The sequence below is a fragment of the Magallana gigas genome, chromosome 3 (genome assembly GCF_963853765.1).
Source record: "Magallana gigas chromosome 3, xbMagGiga1.1, whole genome shotgun sequence".
NCBI lineage: Eukaryota > Metazoa > Mollusca > Bivalvia > Ostreida > Ostreidae > Magallana > Magallana gigas.
Genome location: NC_088855.1, coordinates 41,014,100 through 41,027,676, shown reverse-complemented (window position 1 = coordinate 41,027,676; position 13,577 = coordinate 41,014,100). Strand labels below are relative to the sequence as shown.

At 36.4% G+C, this 13,577-nt stretch overlaps 1 protein-coding gene across 2 annotated transcripts in view; it reads right to left on the bottom strand.

The window, feature by feature from the left end:
• The window catches only part of LOC105344574 (Fanconi anemia group A protein), a 43,282-nt gene extending 35,944 nt beyond the window's left edge, over positions 1-7,338 (bottom strand). For both annotated transcript variants that reach the window (XR_004595702.2, XM_034443390.2), the window contains exons 1-4: positions 7,179-7,338; positions 5,915-6,025; positions 1,552-1,647; positions 1,383-1,436 (exon numbers count right to left, since the gene is read on the bottom strand). Coding sequence is in view for 1 of the 2 variants with exons in the window: in XM_034443390.2 (XP_034299281.2) it covers positions 1,383-1,436; positions 1,552-1,647; positions 5,915-5,965 (201 nt within the window). In the remaining variant the exon portion in view is untranslated. The remainder of the gene's footprint in view (positions 1-1,382; positions 1,437-1,551; positions 1,648-5,914; positions 6,026-7,178) is intronic.
• Between the last annotated feature and the right edge of the window lie 6,239 nt (positions 7,339-13,577).

Here is a 13,577-nt window from a genome sequence, read left to right as displayed (position 1 = left end):
AATGTCATGTAAGCGTCTCTTAATCCGAATTTTTAATACTCTCCAAACATTTTCTATTACATTAATGTCTGGGCTCTGTGCAGGCCATGGTAATACTGGAATATTGTTTTGCGTTTTCCAATCGTTACACACCCTAGAAACATGACAAGGGGCATTATCCTCCTGGAAAATCCAGCCACCATTTCCGAAGTTTTTAGCAACGACAGGCCATAAATTATTGTTCAGAGTATCAATATAAACATTAGAGTTCATATTTCCTTCAACAGATGTAAGGGTACCCACACCATTGTATGTAATACACCCCCAGAACATCGCAGATATCACTCCCTGTCTCTCCCAGTCCGAACGGATTCCCGTACATTCCCCCATCAAACGTTCATCAGATTTCCGCCAAACATAGATTTTCTTATCCTCACCTATAATAATTTTTGTCTCGTCACTAAAGATCACTCTACTCCAATTATTCTGCACATTCCAATGTAACTTTTGTCTACAAAATCCCATGCGTCGAGAGCGATTCACTTTTCTGATCGAAATCGTTTTGGAAACAACATGTCGTTTGTATTCACTTTCAAACAATCTTCTTCTCACGGTCCTAGAGGATACTTTAACAACTGCTGAATTGTTGAATTTACTTGTGAGATCCTCTAATGTTTGCCGACGATTGCCCCGAACCATGCGAACGAGTCGTCGTTTCGCCCTGTCATCAAGTTTTCTTTGCCTACCACTTCGCGGTAAGTTTTCTGTGTTTCCCCGATCAAGGAAACCCTCTAAAAAGTTACTAACTGTTCTCCTATTCAAGCCTGTTATTTCTGATATTTTGTAACTAGAATGATTGGTGTTATTTAAATTAATGATGATGTTTTTAACATCTTGTGTCAACTCCTTCCCTCGCTTACCCATATCTCCAAGCAGACGATATATAAACAATAAACCGGAAATTAATTAAGGATGCTCATTTTAAAACCTCTACCACTACAAAAGCTTTATTTCCGGATGCTAAGTTGGGAGAAAAAACGAATGTAGTACTGCTAAAACGTTATTTTCATCTCAGAATTCTCAATGTGATTAGAAAACGTCGGCCATTTTGGGAACATACTTATGGCCAACTACTGTATTTGTTTTCTTAAAACTGGGACAATACTTTGTTTATACTTATATTGATCATTAAAAAGAAGAACCACTATATTAGGATCATAAATGAAAATGTGGATTTGCCATTTTGTTCCAAAAATGTGTACAATTTAAAACATTAAGATTGACTTTCATTACTTTCAATACTTTGATCAAAGGTAGTGCCTTGATGAAGCTTCCAGGTTGTGTAAAGTCTTAGTTACATGACATTAAGTGTTCAGCGTTTACGCTAACCCCATGAAAAATACCTTTTTCCGACTTTCTATATCTTGATCTTCTTCTAATGCTCCATCTAAAGGTTGCTAAAATCATATTTAACAAAATAATTTAAAAACTGTCAATTCCAAAGAATTTCTATGACTAATAACAAAACCAGTAACCAACATAGAAATCTATCAGAAGGTAAAAATCAAATACCTTCAGATCAGCCAGTCTGGTTTTTGCAAGCAGAATGTAGTCAGTAAGGAGCTCTCTACATTTTAAAGGAACAAATGGTGGTCTTACAATGTGAGCCTTTGAAGTAAGAAAAAACATTTCAAAATTAAGACTTTCAAAACAAGTGAAAAGCTGTCAATGTGACAGCAAACCGGGTTTTCTTTTATGTAAACTGTATCCATAATCCATGTCAACCCTTATCCAGTGAAATGGAGTACCCTACATGTATATGCAACATTTTGCCAAAAAATGACTAAGTTCAAAAGCTAGTATTTTTTTTATAAATTATCGGAAATCAAAATCCTAGCAATATGCACACCTCTGATATATGTACAATTGATCTGGAAAAGAACAACTTCCTGTCTTGAAAACTGTAGGAGGAGTTATCCGTACAATGAGGGTACCCTATATGCAATATTTTGCCAAAAAATGACTAAGTTCAAAAACTTGGATTTTTTTAATAAATTATCGGAAATCAAAATCCTAGCAATATGCACACCTCTGATATATGTACAATTGATCTGCAAAAGAACAACTTCCTATCTTGAGAACTGTAGGAGGAGTTATCCGTACAATGAGGGTACCCTATATGCAATATTTTGCCAAAAAATGACTAAGTTCAAAAGCTGGTATTTTTTCGATAAATTATCAGAAATCAAAATCCTAGCAATATGCACACCTCTGATATATGTACAATTGATCTGCAAAAGAACAACTTCCTATCTTGAGAACTGTAGGAGGAGTTATCCGTACAATGAGGGTACCCTATATGCAACATTTTGCCAAAAAATGACTAAGTTCAAAAGCTGGTATTTTTTCGATAAATTATCGGAAATCAAAATCCTAGCAATATGCACACCTCTGATATATGTACAATTGATCTGCAAAAGAACAACTTCCTATCTTGAGAACTGTAGGAGGAGTTATCCGTACAATGAGGGTACCCTATATGCAATATTTTGCCAAAAAATGACTAAGTTCAAAAGCTGGTATTTTTTCGATAAATTATCGGAAATCAAAATCCTAGCAATATGCACACCTCTGATATATGTACAATTGATCTGCAAAAGAACAACTTCCTATCTTGAAAACTGTAGGAGGAGTTATCCGTACAATGAGGGTACCCTTTTGGCAGCCGCCCGCCCGCCCGCCATCCGCCCGCCCGCCCGCCATTTTCACCATTTTAATAACCGGATTTTTCCGTTGGAAAACCCGGTTAACAAAAATCTTTTATTCATCTCTTAGATTGTCAAACATTTGCAGAAAATATGATATACAAGATAACTTTCTACTAAAACTTGTACTATGATATCCCTTCTGAGGCTTGTTCAACAGAGCGAGCGCTCGTGAGTGCTCACCAAAATTCCCTATACCTGCAACACAAATTTTAGTGAGCACTCGCTCTGTTGAACATGCCTCTGAACAACCTTCTTCATGCATGGCTATGTATGTATACTTATGACAATTTGGATGCATATTTATCCTGCATATATGTTCCTCTTGTAGTACACCCTACAAACTACAACCTTTTATTTTAAATCTCACACATGTATTCTATATTTTTTTTCAGAGTTTATAGTGTTTTTGATTTACAACGTTAATTTTGATTGGAAATTTGTGTTTCAAATAAAAATGTACTGTTCATATAAAAAGGAATTCAAAACAACTTTTTTTCAATGATTTTTGCATCAATTATCGTCTTGTTCCTGTTGAAATTATGGAAATTCCAAAACAATATATAGCAAAGCCTTTATATTAATTTTTTTTATCACCTTTCATAATGAAAATACCATTTTTGGGAGTTGATTTTAATCAACTCTCCTATGCAGTTACTCAGGCATACCGAAAGTGAAACAGTGTTTGGACCTAAGCACAAATCAACACTGCTGACAACATTTAGTTCTAATCAATAAATTTGATGTAATGATCGAGTTCTTAAGCATTGTTCTTCAAGGAAATTCATTTATAAATACCTTGTAAATAGTCAGATTTTTAATGGTACGAACAATTTAGATATTTTTTGAAGTCGTACATTTTTTGTATTCCTACGCCAGATTCCAATATAGTCTCATTCAACCAGACGCTCGGCTGTCTCCGTAAATCTCCGACAAGCATTGAGTCTCTCTTGCTAGTCGGAGATTAACGGATACAGCTGAGAGTCTGGTTGAACGAGAGTACAGTTCAATTTTGCTTGGATCCATACAATTTCTCATAACTATTTCGATTACTAATACATCATGATTGATATCGGGTTTTCACAAAATTCCTGTAGGATTCAGATTATAAAAATGTGCGTAAATCAAATACTTATAGGAATTTACTTGCCACGCAAAATAACATATCGTTGATTTTAAAATAAACTAGAAAACTGACCAGTCAGGAAGGGCCCCGCTATGACAATTAATATAGAGAAGTGAAAAAAACTTTGAATTCCTTCCTCTTTATATTAACAATGATGAAAAATAAATGCCCAGCAGAAGATGTAAAGAACTGGAATATATAGGATCTCGTGATTTGTAGTTGGATATGATTTTCATCCAACAATTAAAGTGTTTTTTTCTTGAGCCTTAGTGAGGGGATAAAACACACAAGTTGGATAGAAATCATATTATACTACAAATCATGAGATTCTATTTATCCCATATTTTATACACCGCAATCAATGTTTACACTGTTTATAAAACTCTACATTATTTTTACTTCATTATGCCTAGGCAAATCCCATTGTAAAGTCACAACTGTGGAATATCAAAAAAATATCCAATGAGTCATATCCACGGGATAAAGTGGGTTAACATGGGATGAAATAAAATTTGTTAAAAAAACAAAGAATTGATACCAATGCAATGATACCTAGGCTTTGCCTCTATTCAATAAAACTATCATAAATCATTGTGTACGGTATTTTAACCAAAAAAAATATGAATATTATATTTCAAATCCATATTTCAAAGAATGTACACAATACTACACATCATTCAAAATTGACCTTAACTTCAAAACAAAGTTCATTTGCAGACACAGGCAGTGCAGTAATTAATCTCAATGTGACAGATAAAGATAAAGCTTAGGATTTTCTTCCTGTGGAAGGTTAATTAATCCCAAAGGACAAATATTGCACAGCCTTCCATGTATACAATGGTAACATTCTCAGCAGTTATCTCTCTTTGCCCATTCATTCTCAGCAGTTATCTCTCTTTGCCCATTCTTCTTATGCATAGTTAGGAATCTACCCCACCACCCCAGCTCCAAACCAGAAGACATAGAGAACCAAACTTAGCATCAAAATATGTATTTCTGCCTACTGAACTACCATACCAAATTTGAACTTGATTGGGCAACCATAAAAAAAGTTATTAGAAAAAAACAGGAAATTTGTGGACGGAAGAGTGACAGACGGACGGACGGACAGAAGGACGGACGGACAGAGTGATTACTATAGGGCACCCGCAAATCCTTGCGGGGCCCTAATAATAACAAACGATAAAATCAACTCCCGTCAGTACTTCAGTACTTTGATTCTAATTGGAAAGGATTTGATAATATTTGATATACCGTAATGAATGTACTCTTTTAGATACTGTGAACAGGATGCAGTCATGCTTGTAAAACATGACTAATTTGTTTATCATGTACATGCTTGTATGCTGTATTTATGAAGAATAAGCTTATTAGACCATCCTTTACCAGCATTGTTTCTCACCATGCAACCGTTAAAAAGTTGATTGATTTTTTTTTTTTAAAAACCCATTATTTAGAGAGGGAAAGAAATGGAGAGGGTTGTTAGCAAATTAAACAACAAGCATTCTTACAGTACTGCATATGACATACATGTCCACTACAAACACCTCCAATTTTGAAAGGCGTGTCATTTATTGTGTTAAATAGGTTTCAAAAAAAAATCCATGAAAGTTTAGTTTTATAACTGTAAACCCGATTTTAAAAACAAACAACTTGTTTAAATTTAATTGCTTAATTATCTGCTGATTAATCTAAACAAAATTCAAACATGATTTGTAGTTTCTCAGAATAAAGAAACACAAGTGTTTGAATAACTGACAGCAATATAGACTATAGCACCCCCCCCCCCACCCCCCACCACCATCTGGTTTTACCAGTAGGGAACTAATAAAGTAATATTAATCATTACTGTGGCAAACAAGGAAATGTTTATATGGACACATCCAAACAAATAGGAAGATTAAATTTCTTAAAAATTAATTTTGTATTCATTCCTTAAACTCTGCATGTGTGTTTATGCCACAGCGAACAGTTTGCTATAATCAAGGAGCCCTTATTGCGTCACTGATCAGTGATTCATTACAAAGTTAAACAAAAATAATACTTTTAGATGAGACGTGGACTCAAATGGCACCATATCTGTCAGAAACTTCATTAGACATGCAAAGGTCTTCCTGTTAGCTGCTGGAGTTGAAGTAGCCTCAGAAAATACACTCTGTATAAACAATGATAAACAATAGGTATGATAAAATGAGTCATAATACAAACTATCTAGACAATGTACAATAATACATGTAGATCCTGTATAAATAAAATCAATATTTTCCAATGGATATTCTTATGTTTATAATCATTAGCCCTTTTCTAACAGGATGATTTTTTAGTCATATCACATGTTGAGCATTGCAGTTCTCAAAAAGATCCTAAAAAATTGTTTATATATGGGACGTAAACCTACATCAAACTCTGAACCCCTTGTGAGGCCGAAAAATCATCCAGTGGCCAAAAACTAAACTCTTATGTAGAATCACCTGGCTGATTAGTTTCTTAGAAGATTTTTAAAGATTTACTCTATATATTCCTATATAAAACTTCGATCCCCATTGTGGCCCTATCCTATCCCCAGAGGTTCGTGATTTTAACAACTTTGAATCTGCACTACCTGAGGATGCTTCCACATAAGTTTCAGCTTTTCTGGCTGATTGGTTTCTGAGAAGAAGATTTTTAAAGATTAACTCAGTCTATATATTCCTATGTAAAACTTAAACTCCCCTTTGTGCCCCTACCCTACCCCTGGGGGTTATAATTTTCACAACTTTGAATCAACATTACCTGAGGATGCTTATACAAGTTTCAGCTTTCCTCCTGATTGATTTCTGAGAATATTATTTTTTAAGATTTACTCTAGATATTCCTATGTGAAAATTCGACCCCCATTGTGGCCCCAACCTACCCCCTAAAAAATTCTATAGGGGGGACAAAACTGTGTCTACAGACTGACAAGGTGCAACCAATATACCCCCCTAAACTTTGTTTGCAGGGGTATAATAACTTTTTTTGCATGTGTATAAAAAAAACGTTCTTAACAAAAACTGTCAAATACTTTCCTGACTGTCATATTGTACTACAACAACAATAGGGTCAAGTCTTGCAATGATAAAATATCATATGTACAGGTAACATTTCTAAAGATAACCTTTCTCATCCATGATGATCATAACATTCTTATAAAAATTCAGGATTTTTTTTCACTTATATATCACATTACACTAAGCTGGTATATTTGAATGAATTGGCTCAACATTTCACTATGAAAAGACCCATATATATTAAAGATATGATTGTTTTCTTCTATCTAGCACAAGTACCTGAAACCAGTCTGGATAGGAAGAAAACACATGTGGTCCTTCATAACAACCCTGTCTGGCAAACAAGAATGCAATCACAAGGTTCTCTAAGTTACAGCTCACTAGTCCCTCATTCAGCAAGCTGACTATGTAATCTGAAAAAAGTCATTCAGTATGTTATCACTTAATTCATTTACCCTTTCCATTTGATTCATTAACCCTTTCCACTTGATTCATTAACCCTTTCCATTTGATTCATTAACCCTTTCACATTGGGGACTTTTTACTCCTTTTCAGGGAGTCTTAACTTTAAACAGCCAACAACTGTATCTAATGCAAGATTCTTTCTAATCAAATCATGGGCAAAAGTTTTTCACTATATATAGATGGGGTCGATTTTTTAAAAAAACCCTACAAAGCCTGAAATGTGCTACTACACCAGTTGCACAGGTCTGTTCGGTATGCTTTTTGGACGCTTTATTAATGAGGTAGACATGGCCTGAATGCTTTGATTTTTTCTCGATATAATTTCGTTTCATATCTGCCCGATTGACTTCAGCAAGGTGGTAATTATGACAAGCATTTTTTCTTTAATTATATGATTTTTTACGAATGTATTTCAGTCTTATTAAAATCAGAACTTCCATTCGTTCCCTCGTTTTTGATACGTTCTGTGAATCATGTACTCATAAAAAAACCAGGAAGCGGAGGGTAGTTTAATTTTGATTAGTCTGTTATAATTCATATTTAATTTTAGATAAATGCAATTATTACGATAGTTTTAAATAATTTTTGGACTTTAATCCAATATATTTTTGTTAATTCAGCACTGTCGATAATTCTATCAAGCATCTAAGTTTTTACTTCTATACATGTACTTGTATTGAAGTCATTCAATTTTTCTAATCCATTTAAAATTGCAATGAAAATATGGCCTGACTTTATTCGGACATTTGATTTCCATTTATCATTGTCCTGAGTTATGGCTAGTTTTATTTTTACAAGCATCTTTTTATTTCTTTATTCATAAATCTTATGATCATTCTTTATTGCATACTATTACTGTTGCCGATCAAATTCCCCTGGTGAATAGAAGATGTAAAAATACACACAATTTATGATAAGATAAACAATGAATGTCAGTTTAGAGATCTTGAAATCAATTATTAAAAAGTTTTTCAACATGGATTTTAATCATTCAAATATTGATTCTAAGATTTTCTTCACTTGTTCGTATACACAGATCACACCTGCATTAACCGGTCATTGCTTCTCTTACCTGAAATAACATCCTGTGTATAGTCTACATATGACTATTACTTTTTTATTCTGTTGAACTAAACATCAACATGTAACATATTTCTTACGATATGTACACAACTGGATGAAAACAATAAGTCGATAGCTTTTAATAGCGGTATTTATCATTTAGTTGGACAAGTGTCCCGGTAATCAACAAATGAATGTTAAAAGTGATATTCTACTACAGTTATTGCCGAGATCAAAGAGATGCCGCGGACATTATTCTCCAATATACCACGAACGTCATCAGTAAATTATCAGATCAGAAATACCTATTTGTCTCGCACTGATCATGAAAGTACAAATTCAAACCGTAATTTTTTTTTAAACCATGTCAATTTCACGTGTTAGTTCCAGTCAGAAGGATGTGTATTGCCTCAAATGTTTATTTTTAAGAGATCAATGCGGCTGTTCCTAGGACCTCCCTAACACATTTTCACTGCATGTTTTTACATAAAATATATCACGTGTAGTAGTAATAATCGTATTAAATTGCCCTTAAAATATTAGGAACATGATTCAAAGATATTTTATGAATAAGTGAAGAGTATCAAAAATCCAAAGAAAACGTCTGTCGTCTGCATGTGATTCATTTGATCGATACACATGTAAACATTACTAACAAAACCGTTGGGGTTACACGGAACAGCCGTCAAAATGACCTAGATCGTCTCTCTATAGAAGAATACTGGGCTGTTAGTAGAATAGAAATAAAGTTCTTGTTATCGTGAATGTTGCAGGATAACCTCCTCGGTCTCGAAATGTTGTTTGAAATATAAAAGCCTCGGCTAACGCCTCGGCTTTTATATTTCAAAACAACATTTCTCGACCGAGGAGGTTATTCTGCAACATTCACGAAAACTCGTACTTTATTTCTTAAATATATTAATAATTCATCTAGTAACCAAAAATATACGACTGCAAGGCAATGCGACTCTGATCGCCAGTACATGAGTTAATTCATGAAGTAGGAAAGAAATTAATGTTGAATAATTTCAAATAGAAACACTCTTTTAAATAAGGGTATAAGAAAACATAAAACTAAAAAGTTTGCATTCGATAATTTTCTTCTAGCTATTTAGGAGGAGCCAAGTATCACGCCACGCATGGTGTGATCTGTACTGTTATACTTTAACTGATTGACAGGTGAAGCACATGGAGTCCTGAAATAAAATCCCGCTCAAAATGCAATAGCATATGATAGAAGTCTACAATAGAAACCTAAAGCAAAATGATAAAGTTCAGTGATAAAAATTTGATTTAAGTATTATAATTAACACACAAGTTCTCTCTCTCTCTCTCTCTCTCTCTCAGCAATAATCTCCGTCCATATTCATTGAAAGTCACTAAGTCAATAAGCCGTATATAGAAGTTGCACGCTTACTGCACAGTACAGTACACTTTTTTTGGCCATTTGGGGCGGGTCTTGCATAATTTATCTTGCACACTTTTTGCACATAACGGTTCGTTTTGTGAATGGTACAGTTCGCTTTGTGAACGGTACGGTTCGTTTTGTGAAGGCTATGGTTCGCTATGTGAACAGTACATTTCGTGAACGGTACGGTTCATTTCTTGCACGGAACAGTACGGTTTGTTTTAGAGGTTTAGTAGCACGTTTCAGCATGTTAACGTTGTACTAGTAAAACACCAGACTCCAGCATTGGACTCCGCTAGGCTTTGCCATTTAAAACCTTGAGTTAATGCCCAACCGTCTCATATAGGTTCTGCCAGCAAGTCACATGTCACACCTCCACGTGGTGGCCCTGGTAATGCTTATGTAGCTAAATGACAGTGGCAAGAGGCGAGCATCCGGCGCCTTAAAATAACTGGAACCCGTGGCTAAGGGAAGGAAAACCCTGACAGAAAACCACTGGCCCTCCGAGTCCAGGGGGTTAAGCTTAGGGCTAACAACCCTAACCTGTAAAACAAACATTGTTACAGAAACAGTAACGAGGAATATATCTATACCTGTGGACGAGAACCTCTCCAGGACCACCACTGGAACCAGTATGACTGTGGGTAGTCAAAGCCACCAGGAAGCTACCTGCATGATTAGAGAGGCACTCAACACGGCCAAAACCAAGGTCAGAATAGGATTTTGGAACGTGCGAACCATGTACGCAGCAGGAAAATTGGCACAAGTAACAGCAGAAATGAGGAAATACAACTTACATGTGCTGGGAGTCAGTGAGAGCAGATGGGTCAATTCGGGAAGAATGCGAGCAACAACAGGTGAAACTCTATTGTATTCTGGCCGAAGAGATGGACAACACCATGAAGGGGTGGCAGTTTTACTCAAGAAAGGAGTAGAAAAGTTCTTGATGGAATGGAAACCAGTTAGTAGCAGATTGATGTTGGTGAGACTTAGAGGAAAGCAGGTCAACTGCAAAGAGAACTAGACAACACACCAGACCATGATATCAAGATCATCATGGGAGATATGAATGCTAAAGTAGGAGCAGATAATGAACTCTACAATAGAGCAATGGGGCACCATGGTTGCGGTATCATGAATGAGAATGGACATAGGCTTGCAGAGTTTTGTACAACCAACAACTATGTGATCGGAGGAACTCTATTCCCCCACCGAGACATTCATAAGTTGACATGGCATGGCATTCACCAAACGCGAGAGATCAAAACCAAATTGACCACATCATGATAAATGGTAAATGGAGGAGATCATTGCTTGATGTGAGGGTTAAGAGAGGCGCTGATGTTGGTAGTGATCACCACCTGGTAACAGCATCTATCAAACTAAAACTGCGCAACACAAAAGGAAAGCTTACAACAAGGAAGAGATTTGATGTGGACAAACTCAGAGATATCAAGACAAGGCATGAGTTCAACATCACACTCAAAAATAAGTTTGGCATTCTACAAAACCTACAATCAGAAAACAAGACAACATCGGTTGATGAAAAATGGAAAGAAATTTGTAACATCTACACTGAAGCTAGCGAAAAGTGCATTGGCTACAAACCAAAACAAAAGAACAAAGAATGGATAACACCTAACACTTGGAAAATGATCGAAACAAGAAAATGCACCAAAAAGAAAATACTTGAAGCCAAATCACTGAGACTCAAGGAGAAACATCAACAAGATTACTGTGAAATACAGAAACAAGTGAAAAAAGCTGTACGTGCAGATAGAAGAGCATACATAGATGCCTTAGCAACAAAAGCAGAAGAGGCAGCCAACAAAGGGGAACAAGGAAATCTATACAAAATAACAAAAGTAATATGTGGGAAAAACAGACCATCACCAAACCTTCCCATCAAAGACAAACAAGGAAAGCTGATAACATCAGAGAATGAAATGGAGGAACGGTGGACAGAACATTTTAAGGAGATCTTAAACAGACCACCTCCGATCCATGAACCTGAAATCAGTGAACCCGAATCAGAGTTGAATATCAACACCAATCCACCAGACGTTCCAGAAATTACATCGGCCATACAGTGTTTAAAAAATGGAAAATCTCCTGGGAGTGACAATTCAAATGCTGAGCTATTCAAAACGGACCCACTCCTTACAGCTACCATCCTCCAACCAACCTTCAAAGAAATCTGGGTAAGTAAGACCATACCAGATCAATGGAATCATGGAGTCATCATTAAAATACCAAAAAAAGGAAATTTAAATGACTGTAATAACTGGCGTGGAATAACACTTCTCTCCATTCCAAGTAAAATCATGGCTAAAATTATCATCAGAAGAATATCCAAAGCCGTAGATGTCAAACTACAGATGGAACAAGCAGGGTTCAGACCAGGACGAGGATGTATCGACCAAATATTCACACTGAGAAACATCATTGAACAGTGTACGGAATGGCAGCGACAACTTTATCTGAACTTCATTGATTTTGAAAAGGCCTTCGACAGCATTCATAGAAACAGTCTCTGGAGAATTGTGCGTTCGTACGGCATCCCCCAACATCTTATAGACATCATCAAGAGTTTCTACGTCAACTTCAGGTGCAAAGTTGGAAACTCAAGCATCGAGTTTGATGTCAAAACTGGAGTTCGCCAAGGTTGTGTAATGTCATCAACGCTCTTCATCATAGCCATCGACTGGGTCATGAGGAACACAACATCAGACATCCCAAGAGGCATCAGATGGGGAACGTTCACAACACTTGAAGACTTGGACTTTGCTGATGATATTGTCCTGTTTTCCCACTCCCATCAGCACATCCAAGACAAAACACATAGGCTCCACGAGTATGCTGGAAACATTGGACTGAAGATCAATGCCAAGAAAACTGAAGTAATGACCCTAAATGTGAATAACCCACAAGGAATTAAAATGGACAATCACATCCTTCCATTTACAAACAACTTTACTTATTTAGGGAGTATTGTCACAACAGATGGTGGAGCAGACAGGGACATTCAGCAGCGACTAGCCAAAGCCAGAGCAGCATTTAAGAAATTTGCAAGCTGTGTGGAAATCCAGCCAGTATACCAACAGGACAAAGCTCAAACTGTACAAAAGCTGCATCATACCAATTCTTTTGTACGGTTCAGAGTGCTGGAGAATGACAGAGAACGACCTTAACAAACTGTCAACTTTCCACACCAAGTCCCTGAGAAGAATCCTAAAAGTATTTTGGCCAAATACTATCTCAAATCAGGACCTTCTCAGCAGATGCGATCAGGAGGATATGGCCACCATCATCACCAGGAGACGATGGACCTGGATTGGCCACATACTCAGAAGGGACCCTGAATCCATCATAAAGACAGCCCTCTTCTGGACACCAGAAGGAAAAAGGAAGACAGGGAGACCAAAAGTTACCTGGCGGCGAACAGTGGAAGCCGAGATGAAAGAGCATCAGAGAAGCTGGGGCACTCTCCAGAAGCTAGCCAGTGACAGACAGGGATGGAGAGCCCTCGTTACTGCCCTATACGCCAAAGGCGTCACGGGCAGTAAGTAAGTAAGTAAGTTTCTGGCTGATTGGTTTCTGAGAAGAAGATTTTTAAAGATTAACTCAGTCTATATATTCCTATGTAAAACTTAAACTCCCCATTGTGCCCCTACCCTACCCCTGGGGGTTATAATTTTCACAACTTTGAATCAACATTACCTGAGGATGCTTATACAAGTTTC